The sequence below is a fragment of the Gavia stellata genome, chromosome 9 (assembly GCF_030936135.1).
Source record: "Gavia stellata isolate bGavSte3 chromosome 9, bGavSte3.hap2, whole genome shotgun sequence".
NCBI lineage: Eukaryota > Metazoa > Chordata > Aves > Gaviiformes > Gaviidae > Gavia > Gavia stellata.
Genome location: NC_082602.1, coordinates 13,007,020 through 13,033,946, shown reverse-complemented (window position 1 = coordinate 13,033,946; position 26,927 = coordinate 13,007,020). Strand labels below are relative to the sequence as shown.

General features: G+C 38.2%; 1 protein-coding gene across 1 annotated transcript; it reads right to left on the bottom strand.

Moving 5' to 3' along the window:
- Positions 1-4,139: 4,139 nt before the first annotated feature.
- RASGEF1A (RasGEF domain family member 1A) lies at positions 4,140-26,927 on the bottom strand. Its single transcript, XM_009816610.2, has 12 exons — positions 26,751-26,927; positions 20,141-20,269; positions 14,716-14,847; positions 11,011-11,232; positions 10,646-10,720; positions 10,321-10,413; positions 8,441-8,543; positions 8,052-8,131; positions 7,207-7,398; positions 5,535-5,658; positions 5,217-5,289; positions 4,140-4,164 (listed from the first exon to the last, which is right to left on the bottom strand). Exons 1-12 carry the CDS (start codon positions 26,922-26,924, stop codon positions 4,140-4,142), a joined length of 1,422 nt encoding a protein of 473 aa, XP_009814912.1. The 5' UTR covers positions 26,925-26,927.

Here is a 26,927-nt window from a genome sequence, read left to right as displayed (position 1 = left end):
TCCAGGGACAAGCACGGAAGGAAGAATTTGAAAGCAACTATTGCTAATACTTGCATGCTCACTGGTCTGGAAACTTCCTTGATAACATACACTAACGGTTTAGGATAAAGTGTTTCTGCAATTCGATTTTTTTTTTTTTAAGTATCTCACTGTCCACGCAGCCCTATTTAATGGCTGCAGAGAGCCATAAGGCAAAACTGTGCTTTCATCCACTGTTTGCAGGCTTTTCTAGTTAGTTGGGAAGCTCGGGTTTTCCTGATAAAATTATATACATTGCGGAATGAAGGGGAAAGATCTGTCTGCATGTGCTTAGAAAAATTACTGATTTCCCTCCGGAAGATGTACTAATATCAGTTGTCAGCTGATTTTTGCTACATGAGTTACTTGTTTTAGTGAAGCTGTTTCTTAGGAACTATTAACTTGATAAATCAAGTTGTTGCTACCGTAACTAAAGGTATCTTCCTGGCATTGAGTTACTGCTTGTCAACTGTGTCGTACTCTAAGGGTAGTAAAGTGCCTGGGAAGCACTTTTACTGTTTACTCTATGCCTGTGTAAATAGCTAATTTATCCTAATAACTGGATGGCACATAATTGGAAGTGAATTTTCAAGGATGTAATATGCATATTAATTATGAGTGTGAACTGGCCATCAGGAAGAGTCTTCTCTGCTTCATCCTCTTAATGCTGGTAAACATTGTTATCTTTTCTAATGAGCCATGATGACTAAAAGTAGTACTGTTCTACTCTGGGAGTCTGTTGTGGATGTCTGGTTATCAAAACAATTTCCCCAGAGAGTTTTCAACAGATTAAAAATGCTTACGGGATCTCCAGAGCTCCTGCAATTGCAAGATCTACCATTTTTTTAAGGCTTGCATTGCTGGGGAAGGGGGTAGTGTGGGCAGCACTGGGCAGTGCGTTAGGAAAGCTGGATTCTCCTCACAGCTCTGTGCTTGTCTAGGCCCTGTGTGACCTTGGAGAAGTGGCTTTGCTTCTGTAAAGTAGGGCATGAAAAAGGGTAGTGGTTGTAACCAAAGGTCCTGGAGCGGTGACATTTCAACAGAGTCTTGCTACAGGAAACCCTACAGTGTGCTGCAGCCAGCAAATCTTTCTGTGCTTTCCTGTTAAAAAGATAAACATGTAGGAGGAAAGAAACCAAAATTCAACTCTTGGGACACACAAGATGTTTTTACACAGGGGAACTGTTAATCGCTTTCATTGAGAGAATGAAAATATTCTGTAGCAGGGATGCTATATCAAATTCATAAAATACTATTATAGAGAGCACATTAGAAGTGGCAGCATGATGTTGCTCTTGCCTTTGTTGGAAAATATTTTAAATATTTCATAATCTAGCCTTAAGTCAGAACTCAAATTTAAGTAACCAGTTGGTTCATTGTGACTATATTGCATTCCGCAGTTGGTTCACCTCGTTCAGCCACTGTTTTATGGCTTGATCAGTTTGCAAGTGAAAAATAACCATGGAAAAAGTTAAGCCTGGTTGAAGCAAGTTGGTTTTTTATTAATGCAAGCACATCCAGTCAAACACAGAATATCCTGCTTTATGGTACAGCTTTATATTTAGCATTTCAGCTCAGAATAGCAAAACACGGTATTTAAGGAATGTATCAAACTGAGGGAGGAAAAATAAAAAGGAACAAATGTGGATACTGCATTGATTTCAAGTATATACTAGGACTGATTGACCAGTGAAGTGCACATTCATGTGAAAGCTTTTTTATACATTTACAGAAAGTGTTCTAAAATTGCATTTCAAATATATATTTTTTCGTAAATTTTAAGCATCCCTTTTAAATTTCAATTACATAAACAAAGCTGATATACAATCCCTCTTATAGTGTCCGACAATGTTACTAGCTAGAACATCTCTGAAAGTGCAAAACACTGTAATAATACAGTATAAATATTCTTACTCTAATCCAAGGCTGAAGGTCAGTACTTCAGCACAGGAAAAATAGCAGCAGATCATAAGAATTATCCCTTCTCCTTTTCTGGGCTGTTCTTAAAATTTAGTATTCTACTTCTTCCTTCTTCGTGGCATAACTTGCTTTTGTTTCTCATTGTCAATGCTACGGGAATAGCAAAGTGTTGATTTATGTCCCTTCCTTACCCCAACTTACTCTTGTAATCTTAAGTATTTGTCAATGGGGGAGTGGAACAGGGAGAGAGGGAAGGCTCTTTAATTTTTCATTGTACTACAGGGCCAATACAGCAAATAATTTCTACTAAGTGATTGCAGATGCTATATGAAATGGTGGCACTGCTCTTGTTTGTAGGCACTCAGCAAGAGGAGTCTACTGGACTGGAATAAACCAGACCCTTGGTCCCGCAAGTCTTGCCCCTTCTTCAACAGAAGGCAGCATAAGATAAACCCCATCTACTTAGAGTTCATAATTTTTTAAAGAAGCTTGTGCAGGGGTCCTCTGCAAGGCTCTATGAGGGAGGCTGCAACCACTGTGAACTCTAGAGGGATAAAAAAAATCTAATTGTCTGGCTCAAGTCATGAGCTTTACAAATATCCAGCCCTCAAGCCTTAAGAGAACAATTACTGGAAAGAGCAGTAGATATTCATGGGTAATAATCTGTTCATTAAAGAAAATAGTTTTTAATCTGAGCCTATTTTTTTTTTCTTTCTTACTTCCTCACTTGATCTCTGAATTAAGTCCTGAACTGTATATTTTTTTCCTGGAAATGAATACCTTGAATCTTAACATAAAACATAAGCTCCTTGGGTGCTCATTTGGATAGCCAAATTAGTTGTAAACTCAAGGCTAAAAGGAGAAATTGGAAATGGTAAGCATCAGCGGGTTTACAGATCATCTCTAATTTTGGTACTAATCTGGGTTCAAAGGTTTGACGAATTTCTTATGGTGTTTTCCCTCAGATTTCCATGGGTTCTGGCCCAGACAGTTAATCATGGCTTGCAAGATACTAGAAAAAGCTTGTATCATAAGTTGGTCTTTGCTTCAATTGTTTGTAAGTGCAGACTAGCATTTTTGAAGGAAACAAGGGAATTAAATGCCGAGTTCAGTGGTGATGAACTCTTCTTAAGCTTCTTCAGAAATTTTAGCCTTAACTTCAAATTGGACATCTGAGTTTACTTCCCTCTCCCTAGTTCATGTATGATTTTTATTTTCCAAAAACTGTTTTCAAAAAAACATATTGAGCCTGTTTTGCAGAGATAATCTAGGTTAGACATCATTCTCTTAAACAAAACAAATCCCTGATTTGTGTTTTCCTTTTCAAAAACTATTCTGACAGCCAGAATTTAAAGGATAGTTCCCAGAAGTATTAAAACTTAGACATGTGTGCATCTTCACACATGCACGCACACATACTCGCACACAAACGCACATCCCCCAGCAGTTACCCCATCTTATCGCTTTAAATTATGTAACAAAAATATGTTTGCTGCACCATCAATGTTACAGGCAGGTATACTCTACTTCATGTGCCATATTCTCCATTTTATTTAAAAAGTACATTGTAGCTGGTTTTGAGACATCCATATTTTTATTTTCTTTACTTCCAGTCCAGCGTAACAGAAGGTACACTAAACGATATCAGTACCTTGTAAGGCACTATTTTCTGATGTAGAAGAGGAACAAGCTTACTGCAGATGTCTAAAGCCTTGACTCTACAAACGCTTACTGACACATTTGAATGGTGTCGCTGATTTGAAGGAGACCCTTCACTTCAAAGCCAGAGAGACATGTTGAGTGTTCTGTAGGATACTGGTCCAATGGAGTATTTAACCTGAACACTGGCTTTAGTTGGGATGTGTTTTTTATTTTTTATTTATTTTGGTGGAAGTAATAAAAAATAAAAATTTGGATGCTGATAGAATAAGATCTCCCCAGGGATACCATCTCCCATGATACACTTCATCTCTGAGAACAGGGCCCTGCCCTTATATTTAAAATAAAAAACCAAAACCTTTCACTTAAGTGCCTTAAGGTTGACATGTGAAATGTTTACCACATTTTATTTCATAAAAGTTACTGTATATACAAAAGAGACCTCAGCCAGTGAGGTCTTTCTTAGCTCAGTCCAAGTCTTTCAGGTTGTAAAAACACATTCATTCGATGTGCTTCCAAGTCTGCAGATCAGATCCAAAATCTCAGGCTCTATTAAGCAGAGTTGTCCTAGAAGAAGTAATAATAAAAAATAATTTTTTCTTTTCTATCATGACAAAAAGTTTTACAGTTTTGGTAAAGGTTGGCAACAGATCTATCTTGCATAGTTAGCTGAAAGCCCTTCTTCAAGGGACAGATTTTTCAACTGCTATAAACTGGAAAACATCTATGAATTCCAATGAAGATGTTGACTTAAATTAAAATTAAACCTTTGTAACATTACTTCAGGCCCTTAAGATGTGTTCAGGCAAATAACATATGTTCCTCTGTCATCTTAAACTATTGCTTACTGAACAGCATCGGATTTAATGCAAAGTACATGGCATGGGTGTCATAAATGAAAAGCTTATGTGGACTTCTTAAGAAACACTGGGATTACTGGCAAACAGTGTCTCATCTAGGTCAATACAATCATAATGAAGCTCAACTGCAGCTCAGGACATACAGACTTGATTCATTCTTTATCTGCTACAGATATGTCAACTCTAAATGTTCAACATGATTTACAAAGTTCTAAACCTCTCTGCCTTGGCATCAGTATTAGAAGAAATCTCATCTAAATTAACTGATTTCACCAGGTACGTGGAAGAGGTGCTTCCCCCTCTCAAAGAGGGAGGAGGAGACATTAACACTTCCTTCCTTAAGAGTAGGCTGAAAATTAGAGTATTAATATAAAATTTCGTACATCATAAGATTTGTAAGGGCATAGGTATGATAACTGATAGCACCTCTTAGGGGAACAAATATATAAAGATACTAAGAAAAGCATGTCTGAAAACTGCTACAAATGTAAATTATTTTACTGTATTTGATAGCCTAAACAAAGCATATTCTCTTTTGTAGTCCCAGCAGTGATCTTGCGGCCTGAACTGATCTGCCTGGAAGAGCTGTATAACAATCTAAGCCCTATAGAATTTTTTCAGATTTGAATTTTGAAGAAAAAATAATTATATTTGGGCCAAAATGGTCTTAAGCTGGGTATGCAAACAGAAGGGAGGAAGCTGATGATCACATGCCTGTGTAGTCTGCAAAAAGACTCATGTTCTGAGGAAGCTTTGTACCTGAGTGTTTTCCAGCTGTCTTTTTCCATGTGGTTTTCTGGACCTTCACTTTCAAAGGATGCAATGAAAAGAGCTAGTAAACAAAATAAGAACAATCAGATACACGGGTTCTTCCACTGGAAAAAAAAAATTAAGTTACAATATAGCAGGTTTAACTTAGCAGACTTCATAAGGAAGTTTATCCTCATCAGAAGCTAATATGGAAGTGATAATACATACCTATCAAATATTTTTTGCATGCTATTTTTTTATCTGCATATTCTGTGTGCACTTCAACAAGTAGGAAGACTTGCTATAATGTTCAATAAAGGATTTTACCTTCTTCACTATAAATGGGTGCTGTGAGTAGATAGCTCTGGATCTTCTTGTCTTTTTCAAAAGGGCATTCAACCTGCTTCCATGTCAGGAAATCATGAATCTGTCTTGAAATTTCCCAGAATTTCTGCATGAGGTAATGAAAAGAATATTACTAAAATCGTATTTGTTTTCTTTCAAATATTAGTTCTTTTGTTTTCGATTTCAGAGCCTCTCAGTCTTGTTCTTAATCATGCTTCTTCTTCTCTTATTATCCCTTACTCAGTCTTCTTCCTTGTTATCCTTTCTTCTTACTGCTACCTTCACCTCCCCCTCTTGCTCCTAGTTCCTCATCTGTTGTTAGCCTCTCAAGTTGAGGAGCATATCCCTGCTAACCACCTGTTCTTTTGCATTCAATTTTTTTCCATCATCAACCTTTTCTTCATATATAATAAAGTGCTGTTTGCCTGTTTTCTGTGTCTTATCTCTAAATTAGCCTGTGCGTGGAACTGGTCAGTAAACGGTTTTTATTTACTGTACTTTTTACATTTCCAACCTTCAACTTAAATGAAATGTGACATCTGATTTTTTTCATAAAGCACTTTTTAAGTTTAAGAAATAATCAAAATAACATACAGAAACTATAGATATCCTTTCCTTCCTAGGATTAAGAAATGCGTGATTACTTAGGGTTTGTCTTCTATCTTGTGTGCTGCCCTCCCCAGACTTACTAATGGTAAAAAAACTTCAAAAGTACTTTTGACAGGCTGTGGTCTTTTGGTCATATATGTTTAATAGTCAGGGAGGGAGAATCCAGAGCTGTAGAAGCTCCCTTGAAGACCTGCTACATACCATTTGCTGGTTGTGTGTAGCATTTATAGCTACTAACCTGATGAGGTTAAATCAGATAACGCTGATGATTTAGGGTGAAGTTACCTATTATAATTTGATCAGATATGATGGCTTGCTGCCACAGAAAAGCTTGCTTTCTGTTCTTTACTGCCTTCTGCTTATCCCAATCCCTTTTGAACATAAGGCAGGTGCAGGGCTGAGGAGTGGCAAACTTTTGTCTGCCATCATATGCGGTACACTAAAATTCTTAGACTTCTTGACTTCAAGTTCTTTGCTTTATTTGAAATGTTGTATGAGTACAAGGTTCCTTGAAGAGATTTCCCTTTCTAATTAGCTAACATTAGACTATTTCTGTATTACTTAGGTTATTTTTAACACTGGGGGTTTGGCTTCTGAAATTCTTATTTTCTTCTCAATCTTTTCATGCATCAGTTTTGGTAACAAATTAATATTGTTTCAATCAGTTCTGCTTATGTGAATTCTATGTTTTGCAGTGCATCTGTCTCATTTCATGTAAAACTAACAAAAACTAATCTCTCTTTCAGTACATTTTAAAACTAATCTTTTAGCTGAAAGCAATTACATTAAGCAGTATTGTGGATTCTCTTCTGTATATGCAGTTGTGGATCTGCTGGATATGTAATATAAACACGGCAACTGTAAGTGCTAGCTTTCACAGAAGCTTGGTGAAATCATTTCCCCTAGATAATGATATCGCTTTACATCTAGATCACAGCAATGCTAAAGGAATTGGTAATACAATGAGCTAGAAGTTCAAAACTAGCAAGTGTTTGTAATGTACAATGTTTAACTAGTATTAGTTTCTATAATAGCCAAGTCCTACCTTGAAGTTTATCTGCCCATTGGGCAAGCGGTTTGTATGTATTTTGTGCAGAAAGTAGATATCTTTAATAAACAGGTTGAAAACTGGGATGACTATTTTCTCTCGATTGCTGTTGGCTGTCTGAGATCGCTGTGCTGCTCCTTGCAGGGCTGTGCGGTAATTACAAAAGTTGCTGGATGGATCCATGTGATGCTGTTATTATGGGAGGGGAAAAAGGCAGTCAAGTAATACATGTTTCCTGAATACAAAAGGCTTTAATCTAACCATCAGAGAGTTCATTCTTTATGAATTCACTGGGTCCCTTTTTAAACTTTTAAGATAGAGTACCTTATACTGATCAGGTTTGGATTCAGGTTTTCCTAATTTCTATTTTCTATCTTGTTTGAAAGGAGGGTTCTGTATTGGCTTTACATCTATGCTTTTCTTCAATGGTTAAAGGAAAACTGAAAGGAAATGATAAATGAAAAAAACAAATTCTAACTTGCTGTCACCAATCTTTCTGATGACATTTTTCAATTAAGTTTTGTTTTTGCTCAGATCTCCACTAGATGGAGTACTCTAATTAGTTTTAAGGATAGCAAAATGGCATTCACTTGAGTGAAAACTACCTTGATGTTAAATTGGAAAAAATATGCTAGGAATAAATAACCTAAAGAAAACTTGCATCTGCTTTTATTTGTAGGCACATAGGGAGTTTGAAATTCAGGAAATGCTCTCCTTAATGTTTATATGCTGGTGACCACTGCAGAGGTGCCTCTGTGGTCTCTGACTTTGTCACGATAACCTCTGCTGTGGAATTAATCTATTTGCTGGATTTCTATATGAAGTCTAAACTTTATACATACCTCTAAAACATCAAATTTGGCTGTTTTGACCTTGGACCAAGTTTTCTTTAGCCGTGCCACAGGACTCAAGTTCATGCCAGCTGAATGGAGAGAGAAGAGACAAAGAAAGAAACAACAGAGTTGAAAAAATACAGGGCTTATATAACTCTGTAGTTTTTCTTATCAGCACTGCACATTTTGGAAGGCAGTTCAGCTTGACAAACAGAAGTTGTAGCTGACACTCACCCACCCACACCTTAATCTGTCACTGGTACATACTGCCCCTGTAGAAGTGTGCATGCTGATGTGGTCAGCCAATTTAGGGCAAGTATAAGCATAGTCATGAGCCAGACTTGTCAGTCAGGCTGTAAAATGGAGTGCCTTTTGTAATCTGTATTAAGGATACTCACAGATAATAGCCATCATTGAGTTGAAGTTTCCAATATTGAAGCATTCTCTTGCCACATCAATGAAAAATTCCACCATTCTTGTACGCTGTTTTTTCTTTACAACCTGAAAAAAACCCCAAGATCTCTTAAGAGGGAAGGGATGGCCTGAATTTTGGACGGGATGTTCAGTCAAAGGCATGGTAACAGGTTGATTGAACAGACGTTTCAAGACTATCTAGCTAAATCTTATGATGATATAGGCCTGAGGGTATTTTGTTAAGATTAATTTTTAATAAAATAGCAGAAGTATTTGGGGCAACTATCAATTATTTGTCTAGTTGTGGGGGAGTGTAAATTGTTGTTTATATATAACGTTCAATGTCTTAGGGAATCTTGCATACACAAGCTGGACACTTTCAGCAATTTCCTGTTTCTGGAAAAGGGGGATAACATGAAGTTGCTATCAGAAAGAATATCTGCAAGAAATTTAAATTTAAACCTCTGAAGAAGGGGGAAAAGCAGTGAACAGACTTAAGACCAGGGACATGTAACCTGAATGCGAGAGAGAACAATTGTCATGTCCTGATTTTCTCATTTACTCTGTATACTCTTAAATGACCTCTTGGGAGCAGGTAGTGATGATGATCAAATATAAAAATTCCCACTCATTCAAACATGCAAAGGATCTAGCAAGTGATGTTGAACATCTGCCTTGCAGATTCCTTTATAAATGGCAAAGCAAAATTAATACATAGCACTGCCTCCAAACTTTGTGTCCAAAAGCCATCAATCTTTCTTTCTCTCTCTTTATCTTTTTAAGCTAGTATTATTGTCTAGATTATGTTCATTCATCAAAATCTTTCCCATATTTAGATCTAGAAGTTCAGTCTGGCTTATACAAAAATGGCTTCTGAGTGGTGACTGCAGACTACTTCACCAAGGAATTCCCTTTTTCTTTTTTAAAAAAACGCCTCCACCTAAATACTTCAGCTTCTGTGTAATACCAAAAGAAAATGGTTCAGTAGTCAATGGTTTGGCTTAGCCCTTGGTATGCTAAAACTTTTTAATTGACTGGTTTACTAAATGTATTAGCCATACCAGCCAGCTCTGGAAGATGTCTTGGTGTGTTTTTTGTAATAAGCTTCTGTGAAAGCAGGAAATCTTAAGAGATTAGGATCAATATGTCAGACTTCATGAAACTGCAGCAGACATCTGGATTTCCACAAAAGGGATACTGACCAAGCAGCAATAGAGAGAAAACTTCCCATTTGCTAGAACTGGTGCATATTAATACGAATCTAAAAAGACAGAGAATACACGTGAGGGGGGGGGGGAGGAAAAAAAGGGTTTCTGGGGCAGTATACCTTCTATTTCTTTGCTTATTATATGATAGAAGTTACTTTAACCTCTAACAAGGCTGTTCTCCCTCTTTTTTTAACCTTTCCAGTAGTCCACTTTCTTTCCAGACTTCTGAAGAAAGATTGTTCCTGATTTTTTTCTACAACAAAAATGAATATATGACAGTGCTAATGATATCTAAATGCAGTGGAAGGACAGCTGTTTATTGGTAAATCTGCATTTAAATATAAGTATCTCTGAGAATTTATGAATGTATTTAAAAAAAAAAAAGAAATCCCAAAGAGGTCCTAACTTAAACTCCACACAAGTTCCATTTCACTGCATGATTAATGCTACTATGGAAGCTACACAAAACTAGAGAATATATGCAAAGCCCGACATAGCCATGAACTCTTAATCATATAAGCATGCAAATAATTCAATGCTTGAGTAATGCCATTATCTTTAATTGCGCTGCTAATGCTTAAATCTATTAGACCACTGCCTGCCTTTTGTCCTTAAGGCCAGGATCACTTTGCTACTTGTTTTCTACAAATACCTACCCGACAAATCTCTGTAGCCACCAGCATGCTGAGACAATTGAACCAATTGTCATAGGCCTCCAAATTATACGTTTTGGTCACATCGCCTCGGCACTGTAAAAGAACAGGCCACGTGTTAATCCTATTATGTATCATGACGAAGTCAACATAGCAAAGGATAAACTTCCTTTTCATGTCTTGATAAAATCTTGTTGGATATTTTTTAAGGCATGAGATTAAAGGTTAGAAAATGTCAGCCTTTCTTGCACAGGGTATACTCAAATCATGGAGGCTCTTTACCCTGATTATTCTTTGTTTCTTTTTCCCTCTGTAACCCTTCTTGTACCTTGTGATTATCCAGGGAGTCCATGTGGCTGACAATCTGCATCAGATCCTCTGGGTAAATGTTGCTCACCCTTTCCTGTGTTTGGAGAGATGAGAGACTGTCACTGTACAGACAAACAGGGAGTTCAGTGAAAAATGCATTAATAAACCAAAGTTCGGAGAACATTTTGGTAAGTTTCATCTTCCTGCAGTGTAGATGTGTGAGGTGTTTTTATCGGTGTACCTAATTGGTCTTGTTCATTACTTAGCATTTTTTGATTAAAACAGTGGAGGCTTTCAGTGAAGCCACAGCAAAATTCATATTGATGAGTATATTAATATTTAGTAAATGGAAAATGAAATAATTCACACAAATTAGTGTCTCACCAGTTCGATATAGGTCAGCTGCTGTGCCAAGATCAGAGGGTCACAGCACACACTCAGGATGTCCTTTTGAGTTGACTGTGGCTTGGTTTTGAGGATGGTGCCTTTTTCGGTAACAGGTTGCCGGAATTTCTCTCTGATTTCCTGGTACTGGCTCCGTGCGGAGAGGGCCATCAGGAGATTCTGTGTCATCTGGCTAATGATCTTTTTCACTGTTCCATTTTCCTAAGCAAACACAGAAACAATGACTGCTAAAAACCTTTAGCTCTTGCAGACATAGATAGCCAAAGAATTTCTGACTGGGAAAAATAAATGCCAGTTATCCATTTTCTTTCATCTTATCTGAGCTGATCATCCTGTGACAAATGAACTTGTCCTAACTGCCCATGCAACTTCTTAATGACATTGTTATGCCTGCCTGCCTTCCCAACTCTGTTTCACTTGCTTGGCTGGTCTGCTCCTTGCAGCAGTTTTTAGCTAGTACCCCATTTCAAAAGCATCAGGGTAAACAGCTTAAAAGCAGGTATAGTGAAAGGTGGTGGAGTTGCTTGCACAAAGCTTCTTGGATCTTCTGTGTACCAAGTGCCAAAAAGCTCTTTGTCATCCTGATCAGACCCATTGATGATCAAGTCTATCTAGCCCAGGCAGAATCCAGGGGATTCGCATTATGTCCAGGAATACACCCCTAAAATACCCTGGCTTGGCTTTGAACAACTATAGCATCCAAAGATTTAGGTAAAAGCACAATATACATCATCTTCTTGGACACCTAAAGTGCCTTTCTGTTCATCAGGTGCAGAACTTAAACACAGGATCTCTAAAGATACATACTGGTAAAGCCACAGAAATATAATCCATCCGCTCAGTGTTTTGACAACTAAGGCAAGCCGCATTCTTTCTGCCATTGATTGTTTGTGTCCTATGGACATTTCTCTGAGGTCAACCCCGAAGAACTAACTTGATCACTTTTCTACTCCTCTATCCCTCCTGTTACTGCTTTAAATGACCCAGGTTCTCTGACCCTGTTTTTCTTGCTGCTGGGAAAAACTAATTCTACCAAAGACAGTCCTTCTCCTCTTTCCTACGCAATTGTTCTCTTGCGTTCATGCAAATTACTTCTCTTGACGTTAGCCACAAGGTTAACCGTTAGTTTACAACCTGCTGTGTTGGTTTCTGCCAGTCAACTGGATGCACTAGAAAGAACTGCAGTGAATCTGTGATCGTTCAAAGAAGCCACTAATGTGCAGTGGTGACTGAAATTATGTAGCAGATGTGAGAGAGGATGACTCCCAAATACTTGTATATTGCATGCTATAATTAAGCAATAATAGTGTCACAATGTTGCTTTACAAGGCAATAATCTGACTCCCAAGTGAAATCAAATGAAAAGCTGAAGGCAGTGTAGCTAATCTTGATGAGGCAACTGGATTACTGCTGAACAGCAGCTGGCTGGAGCCATTTCAGATATTGTGCTACAAGTGTTCAGAAATGCCAAGGGAGCATGGGGGGGGGGGGGCGGGAAACACTAAAATAAAGCGCTAATTCTGGTCTCTGGTATGCTGAGCTTCCTATTGTAAATCATTTGACTTTAGCCACTATGCCTGACTTACCCATATGTCGGGGAGGAGACAGACTTTCTAGATATGGATCATAGAAAATCAAACTTGAAGGCAGGTGAGAGTACTGCAGATATGTGAAAGCGAACAAAGAAACTGCAGTGACATGAAAAGCTATGGCTTACTTCATCTACTGTGAATTTATTAGCATCTTAATATTTAGACAAATGCCCTTAGAGTTTTAGCAGTTTCCTTTCATTACTAGCCTTACCCTAAATTTTCTTGTAACTTTGGAAAATAAGTCAATGAGTGTACAATAATGTGTCCTTGTTTTGAGTTCAAACAAGACATTTGTATTTCATTTGGGGCACAGCTCTAGCTGTAGCTATAGCTATTTGGTATGCTGTCTGATATCACTAGGACAAGCACCTGACCACTTTGTGTGAGTTCTCAGTTTACTTTCTATCCTATGTATGGAGAATAGTGTCCTAAGGAGATTTGGAAAAGCTTTAAAATACAAAATAAAACCCCAAACCATTACTATAATCCCTTGCTGAAGCACAGTATGGGTAATTTCTTGTGGTTACAAATACTGAGAGCAAGAGCTCCTTTTTGTCAGTGTCAAATTGTTTCCTATGGGTCAGATGTGGCATAGCTCTTCGCTGATCAAACCTGACTTGTAGCCTTGTTAAGGGGATAAACATGGTGATGCTGTAATTAATGGATGTCATCAGATGCCTCAGACACTAGAGCACTGAGCTACTCCATGAAGATGTGTTTTTCTCAAATGACAATTCATTCATACATAACAGAGTGGGAGGGAAGGGAAAGAGAAAGAAAGGCCACAACTTCTTTCTAGTTTAAAGTAATAAACAAATGAAATACTAAGATACAAATGCTAAATAAAACCTCTGCCAAGTCCCTTTCACAGTAGTATTTCTGCCAACATACACCTCCTCACCCTTGTCTACAAAGTGAATAGAAGGCATGTTATAATCCTATTTCCTTTTCCCCTCCTACTAAGGCACTGACAATTTTTGTAGTAGCATCCGGGTAAACAGCTTTGATGCAACAAAACTGACATACTTCCTTTTGACAACTTGGTAACACCTAATTGTATTGTGTCCTATCACTGATTCATGCAGTGCTGTCAAACCTGTTGTTCTTCATTTTCTCTGTACTTGAATCAACAAAAACACATAATACAACTGTCTTCCCATTTCCTGCTAATTGTTCTCAAAAATATCTTGAAGATGTGGGTTTAAAAACAAGGAAAAGCTTCTACTTCTATACCGGTAAGCCTTCACGTTCATACAAACACTTGACAATTAATTCCCTTGCAGTTCTTGGTTATATCCTTCCTTATGTCTATTGGTAGTTATAGTCACTTTCTCAATAAGAAAAAAGTGTAGGGTTTGTGACTGTTGGGTTCCACACCCCCCCCCCCCCCCCCAACAAAACAAAAAAGAAACAGAAAACTAACAGCCCTTGTTTTTGAATTTGCTTTATCTGTTTGCTTTAGAAAAGTCTTTTGTGAGGTCTAGTTTTCTTCATAGGCTAGAAACTCAGAGCTGTTAAGGCTGGGGATTGACTAGCTAGTAGAGCTCAAGTATAACTTCCTTAGTGGAAATACTGTGTGTGTGTCACTTGAAACGTAGCAACAAAACAGTTGGTGATTATTGCTAGGAGCTAGGAATGAACTATTAAATAATAGGCATCTTCACCTTGAGCAAGAGTACATTTGATACAACTAGAGGATATGTCTTGCGGGACTTAAAAGTATACAGTAGTAATAAAGTACAAAGGATGGCACATAATTCATTATGAAAGTTAACGATCTTATGTCATTATAGTCACTGTTCTTTCCTTTCTCCTTCAGCATCACATCCATTTTTTGTATCGTTGTGACTGTTTTGTCTCTTCCTCTTGCACTTGGTGATTATACATAGGCATTTTCTGCTAACAGACCATTAAGTTCATCACTCAGCCCATGTCCTGCAGTTACACTGACAGCTTAGCAACTGCTGCTGTAGCCCACTTAGAAAATACTGCATGCAGGAGCAAGGGTTTGTATATAATATGATAAACTATATATAAAGGTTGACAAATATTGCTTTCCCACAATGGTTTTCCTCCCCCCTGCCACCCCTACCTCATCACATTGTGTGATCCTGTGAGCAATCTCCTTCAACTCTTTCATGGATTTTTCATCTTGGAAATCATAGGGGAAAGTTTCAGTCCATTCCTTCAGGAGCTGAATGATTTTGGCAGCAAAGGACTTTAGCTTTGCCTAGAAAGAAACAATGAGTTGACTACTGACCACAGACCTTTCTGACTGTAGAGTAAATTAGCTGATGAAGTTTCACATAAAACTAGACACACTTGAAAATACTTCGCATTAGTAGTAGGTAAAAGGGATGAAAAAAGAACATATTTAACTGTGAGACAGATTCCTAAATAGTATGATTTTAGCCTCCTTTCATGATAGCTTGGTAATGTCTTTTACCAAACACTTTGAAGATATGTTCAAGGTTAGTTGTATAAAGGTGGAAAGATGACAGAATAGTTTAAGTGACTTATTTGATTGAAGTCAATGGGACTTAAGCTGATTTATGCTATCTGAGGCAGCAGTACCTTAGCGTTTGAATTCAAATGTATACAAACCACAGCACTCTACCAAGCATCTTTCATGAGAAACATTCACAAAGGCACTTTTGTTCTATAGAATTTATCGGACCCTCCAGATTGAGCTGTATATTAAAATAAATGAATGACACGGAAGATGTGTGTGTTCTCTCCATGACATCTAAATCAAAATGGACTTTGAAAATAAAAAGTATTGGCTTTTACTCAAAAACATATCAACCACAGAAAGGGGAGGGAGAGCTATTTTCTAAGTTCTTCTCTTACCCATGAATCTTCTAAGGCTTGTCATCAGTTAGACCTGAATTGGATGCCAATTACTCCACTATCATAGCAATAGAGAACAGCATCAGTAAATCCAAGGGAGCACTCTTGTAAAATTGCAAATGTGAGTGCTCAGAACACTTTCAACAAACAAAGAATCAAAACTTGATTCAGGCTATATTTATCCTCCCACCCAACTTGTGATGCACTGAGGAAAAAGAGGAAGTTTTCATTTGTGTTTACCTCCTCACTTGTGTAAGCTACAGAAGTCCCACTACACAGCAGTTCCTTCTCCCCACGCACAGTGCGCTTTCCTCATTACACTCTCCATCAGCGTCTTGGGGGTTACAGAAGGTGACTTAGCATGTGAGCGTCACTACAGGAAATCAGTGTATTTTCTTTTAAGACAAATAGAGAACATCTTCCAAGAATTGGTAGGAACTCCTGCTAAAACATCATCTGATCATAGTATGTCCAGGTTTATTTAATCAAAAGTCAACCAAACTAAGCTTTTTTTTTGCATTTATTGTTGGGGTGTTTTTTTTTACATCTTACTGGTATACAGTCAGTGGTAATATCAATAATGATTAGTAAGAGCTTTGAAGTTAAACCATGCACCCTTGAATCCTCAATCTGAGAATGAGCCAGTGCTCCTTCTAAGTTTGAAGGGAATTTTCTTGCCTTTTTTTTTTTTCAGAGCTGCAAATTGCACTCTGCTAGCATGCTTTTCCTACCTGTTTTTTATTGATAGCATTTAACTGATGCTGCTAGTAAGAGAAGCGCAGAATAGCTGGATAGCGAGGACAAAAAGAAAACATCACCATTCTCTTTGCCAGCAGTAGGCACTCCTGCAAAGCAATTTCTGCCAATGCCACTCCTGTGGAGCCCAACTTCAAGGTATTTCTAAATAGTGTGGGACAGAGTTCCAGATTATAGTTGTCTGTCCTTCAAACTCCCATTGTCATCTGCCTTGGGGAAAAGACAATTTATACTTCTTTGCTAGGAAATGCATGGAGCCTGGCATTATTAAAAGAGTAATCTGTAGGTGGTGACAGAGAATTAATTAGCCAGCCAGTGTGCTTCCATTCAATTAAAGTTAACAGGTATGTGCCTACTCCACTTTTGTTTGCTAAAAGCTGCAACAAAACTGGTTTTTGGTATTAATTATCCTGACGGTGTTTCTTTTTAACTTTTGAAACTGAAAAAGGAGGGATGGGGGCAGGAAGGTTACAAAATTGTTCCTTATGCCATGGCAAGCATCTCTGTATGAACACTGACTTCCCATCTCATGTACTCATGAGTTGCTTGGGTTTACTTCCTTCGTGATGGAAAGCTAGGCATCTGTTGCAAGACAAACTGCAACCATATTACTCTTCATGTAATTACTCTTCAGGTGTAAAAAAGCTTAATGTTTTATCAGATGCTTTTAATGCTCATGAAAATAAGGTATGCTTTCTGACAGCAACACTAAAAACCATCAATATAGCAAAACATGAGTTTCCTGTTTCATGTGCACTCTGAAACCCAAAGCAGCGTGACAGGCTTGATGCACGTAATTTGTGATAACCTAGATAGAAATCACACAGATACGCGGGTAGCAGCATGCATTTTCCTTTTTGTCATGGTTGCAATAAACCTACCAACCCACTTTTTCTGTAGTCCTACTGCAGTTGTGAGCTTCCCCTTGTGAGGCCTGACACAGAGTTCTATGGAGTCTATGGGAATACTTGTCCTGTAAATATTTCTTTGAGAAGAAAAATACTTCTATTAATGTAAGTACTGTGGATCAGCCCTGTTCTGCATGAGACACAACAGACAGTACTGAGAAACAGCTACAAATCGGAAAGGAGGGCAATAGCAGTACCGTGCTTGTAGGAAAGGGAGGTTTAATGACAATGACCTGGTTATGAGTATTGTTTTGACTTTTGGTTTTAAAAAGGAGAACTTACTGGTGACAAAAAACAAGGGAAATCATAATTTTTGAAGGGACTTACGTATTCCAAGACAGACAAGACAAGCTTTATGAAAACTAACTTCTACTTTCTCTTTTTATTTCTTACTTCTTTAACTTTTTACATAGAAAATACCCTCAAGCTGCAGAAACAATGCACCACAGTTTTATCAACAGTGTTTTCCACTCAATAATACTATACAAGTGCTTTTTCTGTGATAGTCTTGTTTGGGTCTTTCCAATCTCTAATGTGCTTATGGAGAGTTAAATTTTATCCTTTATGTTCAAGCTCAACTATTGACTTGTATGTTATAACTGATGTCTTAAACTGTGAAACCCTTCCTTTTCATGAGGGGCCAAAAGGACTCTAAGCATGCTCCAAGACACCCCAGAGTGTTTTTCTTTTTAATCCACTTTTCTCTGGGTTGTTTTTTATAGGACTCTTTGGCAAGCCAGTGATGTCAAAATCAAAGGAATGATAAGTATTGTGGTGCGTAACCTACAGAACCTGGCTCATTGCCACTTCTTCAGCTCACACGCTATCCAGGCAACAAGTCAGCCAGCTTCTCCTTTGCTTATGCAAATCTCTTGTCAGAAATTATCAGAGCTGCTTTAACTACTTCTGCCAGCTATTTCCTGCTACAGAGATGCTTAATTAGAAGGTGCTGGTAGCTGATGATACCTTAATGGGTTATGACGGTGAACAGATAGAGTGCCTTGAGTTGAGAATTTCTATGCTGCATGTGCAATGATATTTTATTTGTTGCCAGATAAAAAACCAAATGTTTGCGAATGCTAGTGGCCGAATTATTCTCTAAAACTTTCAGGTGCTTGCAGTGGAGGACAGTAAAGCAGTCATTTACGATGGATGTCAGAAGTTTACATAATGTTTTCTAAGAATTGGAAGTTTAGTGGGGAGGAAAAAAATAGTTTATATTAAGGGGGTAGGAAGGGATCAAGGGCGTAGTAGGAAAAGCAACCAGCAAAGCATGTAAATGAAAGCAGCCTCCCAAATATTCATGTTTTATTGTCACCCTGCTGTTTGTTGGTTTTCCTGTAGGCCCATTTCCAAACTGTCAGCAGAAGGTGTAATAGTGTGGGTGTTTGGAATATGAGCTGTTCTATTTTACATCCTGTTGTTAAGAAGTAATGCTATTTCATTTCAATGCGGAAGCCATAATTTTTTAACATGTCTGTTGAAAAGCCAGAATAATACTACTTTACAACTAATATCTTTAAACAGCCAGGTGATTTAGTCCCCTGATACTGTTCTCATTTTAAAATCTCGTAAGTGTATTGTTATTCACAAAAGTTTAATCTTGTATCCCATTATTTTTAAATCCAAGTATTTCACATCTGTATTTTGTCACTAGCTACTGACAGCAGTCTTCCTCTTTGTATGTCTACGGATCAGCTCCACTCACTTCATGTTTCAGATAGTCCCAGCATCTCTTACAAGTTCCTACCTCTGTTGTTTAGTTACATGTTGCTGAGGAACCACTACAATTTACAGAGCATCAGTTTGAGGTTGCTCAGTCATGAACTAGTTTGGCAGTGGTGAAGGGAACGGTTATCACCTCTGTGTACAAAGCTGGATACAGTGGTTCTTGCACCTTCTTTCCCTGACCCTTGAATTCCCCAGCACCTACGTGACAAGTTACATAGCTATTTGGCAAGTAGATCAGGGGACTGGCCTGGGTGCAAAATGACTTTCATCAAGTGGTTAGTTTTTTCTGTGGCGTAATTTTGTGACGTAATATGAGACTGCACCCAGGAATAGCAAGGGAGAAAGAAGCCCTTAGGTCAGTACTGCTGACAAAAACTCTGTATTGCCAAATCACAGGGCTGCCTTTTATGCTGCCCACTCAGAGTCCCAATACAACAAGGAGAAAACAAAATGGGACTGTCGACATGCTGAAGATTAGGAACGTAAGCATGTATTTTTCTCACCATAGAAGAATGGATCCAAAACATGCCTAGGATTTGAACAATTTAGTTCTTTAAATACTTGCTGATTTAATCCTTGTTTCTGTTGCTTTTATTTACATCCTATCTTGGACTATTCTGGTACTTCAATTTCGGTCTAAAGCCCTTCAATACCCACTTTCCATAATGGTGAGACTCAGATGGATTTAAGCACATACTATAAACCCACCCAGTTTGGTTTAATTGGTTATAGTAAAAGTGCATAGTCACGTGTGTCAACACAGGCTACAATTTTAAGTAGTGCATCCCTTAATTTTCGTGAGAGGTAACTTTCTGATTTACTGTTACACCAACTTAAAATACCACACCAATAACCTACAGCACAGCACTCAACTCTTAACAGGATGGTGAGGGTGATTGGTGAAAGGGGAATCAGGTTCAAGAAAGACCTAACTTGGTGCAAGCCCAAAAGTGCAAAGTGACTTGCTGGGCAGATTTCATGGCAGGTACGTGTTGCACCAGTGCACAGCACTGACCTGTAGCTCATAATTAAAGTTGTATTTCCAGCCACTGTATCTGACCCGTAAGGTAGTACATAACCTATGTTTGCTGCTAGCAAAGAAGCAACAGTGCTTCAAGGAAAAAGACCCAAGTAAAAGTGCATCCAGTAACACACGACAATTACAATTTCAATTTATTCTTTATCAATCTGATTAGCTTTACAATGAGAAGGAGAAAGTGGGAAATAAATGACAGTAGCACAGCTAACTGGAGGACGTAATGTTTCATTTACCTTTTCTGCCTCAGTCCCCGTTTCTAGCTGCTGCTTCTGTTTAATGCAGATCTGCCCAACTTTAGCCAGGAGCTCGTGTGGGTGAATGAAGACTCGTGAGCTCAATAGGAAAGTGAAGATGTAAGTCCTCTGTGAAGCAGAGAGAAAAAAATAAAAGTTTAATAACTTTAGCAAAAAGAATCTGTCTTCCTTGGAAAAACTATTCCATAAACCACAAATGTAACTTTCCTTCTTTTAAACTTTTTATAATTTTTCCTTTCTCCAGAGACATGATGGTCTTTTCTAGCTCTGTTAAAAGGAAATGCTGTAGGCTTCAAGGCTGTTAACTGTGGTGTTTTCAGTTTCCCAAACTATTTCCCTTTAAAATGCCAAATTTAATATGCCTAACTAATCACCGCTCACCAAAAAGACAAATGAAATATGTCCAATGTAGGGTGTTAGGCCTCTTGAACACCACTATTTCTGCTGCTTTGTTTCTTTAAGAGTGATTGTTTTTCATTGAGCTGCAGAAAACTGCTTCATGTGTATTCCAAACCACAGCTGTAATTTCTTCATGTATGTTTTTTCCATTCCTTTTTCCCATAATCACTGCCACAAGCTTTAGCTTAGATTGTGGCTGTATGACAATAACTTAGTTTTAAGCTTGACTTACTTGGCGCCCGTTTCAGAGTCTTTTGAGTATGAACACTGCTAATAAATGCCAACAATTATTATTTCTCATTAGAAATAGCCTCTCCATTTGTATTTTAAAAGCTGTAATGCATTGTATTCCGAATTATACTCTGGACAGTTTAGTTGAAGTGAGAATGCCTTCACGCCCTAATCTTGCTTCAGTGTTTGAAACTTGGCTTCTGTATTTGAATGTAATTGCCTCAGTAACGACAGTAGCATCTCATAAGCACTTCTTTTTCCTTTAGGCTTTTTGACAAAACTTGGAGTTAAGAAATTGTAGGGGATCTCCTTGACAATGGATTTCAATTAACCTTTGTTATGTTTGCAGTGTGTACTGTCACTTTATACCATGTTTTTAGAAATGTCATTTGGTAGGCTGCAGCTAGGCATGCATATAAATAGTCAATGTGCGTATATACCACCTTGGACTGGGCAAGTAAATTGAGACATCTAAAAATTTAAGACCAGTTGTCTAAAATATGGCATCTCTACTACTAGCTACCGAATTCTGCTGCTTGCAGTGTCTGAAACATGCTTGTAGTTAAACAATGATGATATCTTTAGGACTCCAAAAAGGTTATGGGGTTTATCTCTCTAATCACAATAAAATGTGCTATTAATGAAAAATGTTTCTACTTTTTTAGTACTCAGTGTGCCCTATAATATAAATTTAGCACTAAAAACCTCCAAATATCAGAATGGGAAAAAGGAATGCTTTTTTTAACCAAATAAAATTAACTAGAAGTCATAGTGTTCTGGGAGTGAGCGAACAGTGTAATAGACTAAACACATATCTATTAAACATCCAACTCTGTCCTGAGCTTGTGGAGGGAGCTAATGAAAGAACAGTAGAGTGTGATACAGCAAAGGCATTTAAAATGCTCATTCCATTTTGAAGATCTTATTAGTCCTGGGGTTCATGTATTAAATTATGAATAGCATTCATTCCGCACGATCAAAACTGGAGTTAATCCTTAGTCTTTGCCTTGTCTTTTGTTTATAGATAGAGGAAGAGAGGAGGAGAAGGGTTAACTGGATGGACAGTTTGGGTCAGGTGCTTGATTAGTGCTTCCACTGATGCCTACAGAAGATGGACAGCTGGGGCCACCTAACAATAGGGCTCCTGGGGACTTTGAGCAGGTGGCCAGGGCAGTGACAGGACAGTAACAGTACGGCCTTGCTTCTTCATGGCATGGTTGCAAACATCCCCCGTAAGTGTACATTGGAGAAAATTCAAGAAACTGGGCTTCTGTTTGTTTTTTTATGTCTCTCTCCAGAATCTCAGAATTTATTTTTACATTTACAATGATAACAAATTGAAGTTCATTAATTTGTAAAAGAAATTCAATGTAGCTCTTACGCCTGCATCTGGAAACAGTTGATGACATTCTGTCAGCTTTGGAGAAGCTTTATAAAAATCTATAGTAGTGTACATGTTATGGGCACTAAAATTAGGCTGAAGAGCTAACCTGATTCACAGAAGGGGACTTAGTTGTGTTACGGGACAACATATCATATATTTTATTCTTATCTATGTAAGAAAGATCCCTCAACTGATATGTTCCCCATTCAGAATGAAAGCGTGAGAAAGAATAGTGCTGGGTTATAAGAGTTTTTTGGGGGGTTTGGGGGTTGGGGTGTTTTTGTTTGTGCTTTAAACTATACCTGGTTATCCTCTGTTATTTTTTTGTAGCCAACTTCTGTGTTCATTTCTATCCGTGTCATCCCTGAACTTAAAACTGTGAGTCTGGACTATCTGGGAAAGGAATTTAGCTGTTGGGTGTGTCAGCTGTCACTGGGTTTTGTGAAAATTTTTGTTCTGGAAACATGAAGCAGCAGGGTAAAACTATTTTGCATTTGAGAGAGATGGGGAATAAAAAAAAAACAAACTTACGGACTTTGATACTTCCAACCCTTCCCCACATGCTTGTTTTGGGAGTCCAGAAGCCTGTCTGAAAAGATGCCTGTATGCATAAGTAGCGGGGAACCACAACTTAAGCCATGCTGCCCTGCCGGTGACCTTCACTCTGATAAGCTGGAACATGTCGTTTTAAGGAAAGATATAATTTTGCTTCTCCTACTAATCCTAGTGTTGGTCTCCTTGGTGGAAGTTTGTGTGATGTGGGACAGTGTTTATCCGGAGTGACTCTGAGAAAGGCCCGCTCAGAGTTTTATTTCCCTAATGCTATACTGCAAGAAAAGTGTGACCCAGATGACCTGTGCTTTTATCTGGTCTCTTTGATAATGTTTTATATGACGTTCAAAAAGTGCTGCACTGGCAAGTTGCGGGAAGATACATGGCCATAAAAGCACTTACTTTCCCTTTTAGGCTTGCTGATGTCTCTTTTTAATCAGTAATATCTGTACTGGACCCATGCAATGCCTTTCCAGACAACACTGGACTACTAGGTTTTAGAAACAAATTATTATTACTTCTTGAACGCTTCTGCTGTATCTCTATTCCATTTTTTAAGTCGCTTAACTAGAACTAGGTTCAGTACTTCAGAAAAAGAAATTGTTCCATTCTGGTCAATCAAGATAAGCTGGTTTACAATATATTGGTATCTAAATGTGTGTGTGTGATACTTTTATTGCTTATGCTAGCATAGACAAGGAGTAACTGCAGTTAAAAAAAAAATTGAAAATTATAGATCTGACAGTAGTATTGACCCCCCTCTCCTTGCCTCTCTGCTAATAGCCATTGCCTATCCAATAAAGAAAATTCGGGCTGAACTAAGCCACACACTTCAGCTTAGTGGTAGGTCTCAGGGGTTAGGAACACAGTTGTATTGGATAGGAAATATTTCATACTGATGTCATATGCCTCATCCAGATCAAGGATTTCTGTGATTTGTTGCACCTGTACTACTGTACACATATAGGCTAAATGTTTTAACAGTGTAAAAAGCTATAGTCTCTCATAGGCAGGCTCCTAATCATGAAGATGATGGTTTGGAGAAGGAAATCTAGCTATGAAGCTAGCTGGTTTGACAAAGAATGATTAAAAAATGCTTCCATAAGCTATGAGATTGAAAGTTAAGCTCCATTTATCCTACAAAAGGGACAGGTATTTGGGAGGACATGCAAAAAAAGAAATCCTTTCTGTGCTTGGAACAACGTAAGCTTACACAAAAGGGGCTTGTGCTTTACAAGAGAATAAGAAGCCAGATTCTTTTAGTGCCTAAAGTTGTTGCTAAGAGATGAGCTGAATTATATTTAAAAAAAAAAAAGGAGCGAGCGCAAGCGCACAAGACTAAAGAAGGAATTGTTACTCTCTGACTAAAGAATGCACTGATGTCTTCTTGAGGAGGGGGGAAAAAACAAAGAAAAATATTTTCTTTGTGCACTTACTGCTCATTCTGGAACTTCTTGTTTATGAAATATTCTCTTGAAACATCATCTTGCTTGGGCACAAGGGTTACAGACTGGTACATTCCATTCCTAACCTCCTGAACTCCTCTGTCTCATGAGCATGCATTTTTTTCTATGTGCTGAACAAGTCCCTGTACACAAACAAGCCTCAGAAGAGCAGTACAGAAATGTAGGTCCTTATCTTTCATGTCCTCCCTTGCCCATCTCGTGTTCTGCCAACATGGCAAATACATTTTTGTTTTGCATCTGTAACCAGCACAGAAAGATACTTTTCTGTTTGCTTTCTCCCCCACCCCCCTTTTTTTTTTCCTGTCTGGAAGGTTACTGTCATCTTTAGCTTAATGTCCACACAGGCAGGAATGCCTTTTGAGCATTGTGCTCAGATGTACTAATGCAAAAATTTGAGTGAGTACTGCAACTTACAGATATGTCACTCTGAAACTAAGGTAATCTCTGCTAACATTACCAATAGCTTCTCTGAGTGCGAATTAATTGGTGATGCCTTGCTGCCTTTCTTAGCATGTGTAGCCGGAGACGCAAGATGGAGAGGTGTTTACATCTTTCTCTTGAACATACAGTATTGGCTACTCTTCTGACAGGGTATCAGTGTAAACGGCTATCGTTCTAACCCTCTGTGCCAACTTCCCTAAAAATAGAAATGGGCGTGAAATTAAGTGTAAACATGACACTGAACTGAAATAGAAAACTTGGATTCGAAGATGACTCAAATACAGCTCCTTTTTTATGTTGTTCAAAGCTTACTTATCTACTCATTTTATAATTAATCCTTTCAGCTAAATTGGGTGATCTGATTTAACTAAAAATGTGTCCTGCTGTAGAGGAGATAAATTTGGTTTAATGCTGTTTTCCATCTCTCTTTTCCCTGGAGTTCCCTTGATTGCTTCAGTTGTATCTTTCTCAGCTGTCAGCTTGCTGTCTATTTAAACTGCAGTCTCCCAGGGTGGGGTCTGTGACTGCTTAGTTTGTAATGCTCACTTGCACGGGGTATGGGATAGCACCATGGAAACTAGCAGCATTCCAAAATAAGCTGTAGACCCCTTCAGTAATGCTTGCTTTATGGAACCATTTTCAGAGTAGCTGTGTTATAAATAGATCCTATGTTACAAGTTACAATAAGGGATATGCATTAGCAGCTACTTAAAAAACTTAGCTATATTCCAGAAATCCAAGCAGCAAGTAACTATATTCTAGTATTACACATAAGACGAGGAGCAGACTCCTCAGAAGGCTTAACTACAGCAGCCTAAAGCTATTCCACTGGTATACCATACCGGCTCTACCTGCTGCTTTCTTCTGCATCTGTTCTACAATATGTATTTGGGGGCAAGGAGCAGAAATTTGATGTCTAACAATGGTTATCCCTCTTAGTACCAAAGGACTTGGTACCAAGTCAGCATCTGTCAAAGGTAATGTAATTGTATGTTAGCCATATTTAAATGCAAGATTTGGGATTACTTTTGAACTGGAATATTAAAACATCCTGATCTTGCTTTTTTTAATCTTCTACTGGTGATTGCTGGGAATTCTGCTGCTTATACCCACTGAACTCCCATGTGGGGAGTCCCTCTCTTGTGCATGGCAATTGTGAAGATGGGTGGTATATACATGGGAGCTTGGAGGGACTTCATCATGACTGATATGAAACCACAGTAATAAGTTCTACACAAATTAGATTAAGAAACATGACAAGATATAGCACAGCCAACTACTGCAAGCATTAAGTTCAACATACAAGTTAATAGTGATTGCAATTTCCCACCTGCTTGTTAGTCTTTACAAAGAGCTGGGATGCTTCTGCCATAGCTGTCGCTTTCCCAGAGCTCAAATGGAATATATGCTAGATAGCCTCTCTGATCTTTGGCAACTTGTTTAAACAACATCTTTCATTAATGGGTACAAGGGGTCATTTTAAGTGATAAAGTGATCTCTTAATAATATCCTAGGTTCAGAATTTCATTGCATACCCTGGATTTATAAGTAGTATTTACTTCAGAGGACTGCACTGAGGATGTTTAATCAGTTGCAAAATCATTTTCAGGCTCAGGAACATACATTATTACAGTGCTGGCCCCTTAAAATGTCTTGAGAAAGAGAGCATTTAAATTAAAATCTATTTTTTTTTTTCCAATGGCCTAACTAGGAGATGCATAGAACATTAAGGGAAAAAATACTAGAGCTGATTTCAGGTCTGCTTCCCTAGGTAGGAGCTGGTTAGTAGTTAATCTTGGCTGTATTAGAGCTAAAGCAGCTTAGAGGGATTGAAGATTCTGTGACTAATGTTGCTTTTAATTGGTTCTTAAGGCACCCATTTGGGTTCAACACGGCTTTATCTTTCTAACAAGTGTTCTCATTTAAAAACAGAAAAAGTATCCCCATTGAGCAATATCTTTAGTGAATGAATATGGCAAGTAAAGTAAATGCATCTTAGCCTACATCTTAATCTTGAATCAGATGGAGGTAGAATTTCTTGAGGAAGCACCAATCCAGACACTAATGGAGGAAAACCATGGGAAGAACAAAAAAAACCCCTTCAGTGCCTACTTACATCTGGATAATAGTCCATGGTGGGCACCAGGCGCTCTATCAAGGCCTCCAGTGATCCAGAAACAAGGTTCCCATCCTGATAAACAGGGTCCACACACCTCTCTCCCATATCTGGCTGCACTTGTCCACTACAACTGGAACCAAGCATGCTGGAAAATATTGGCGTCTGGGGCATAGT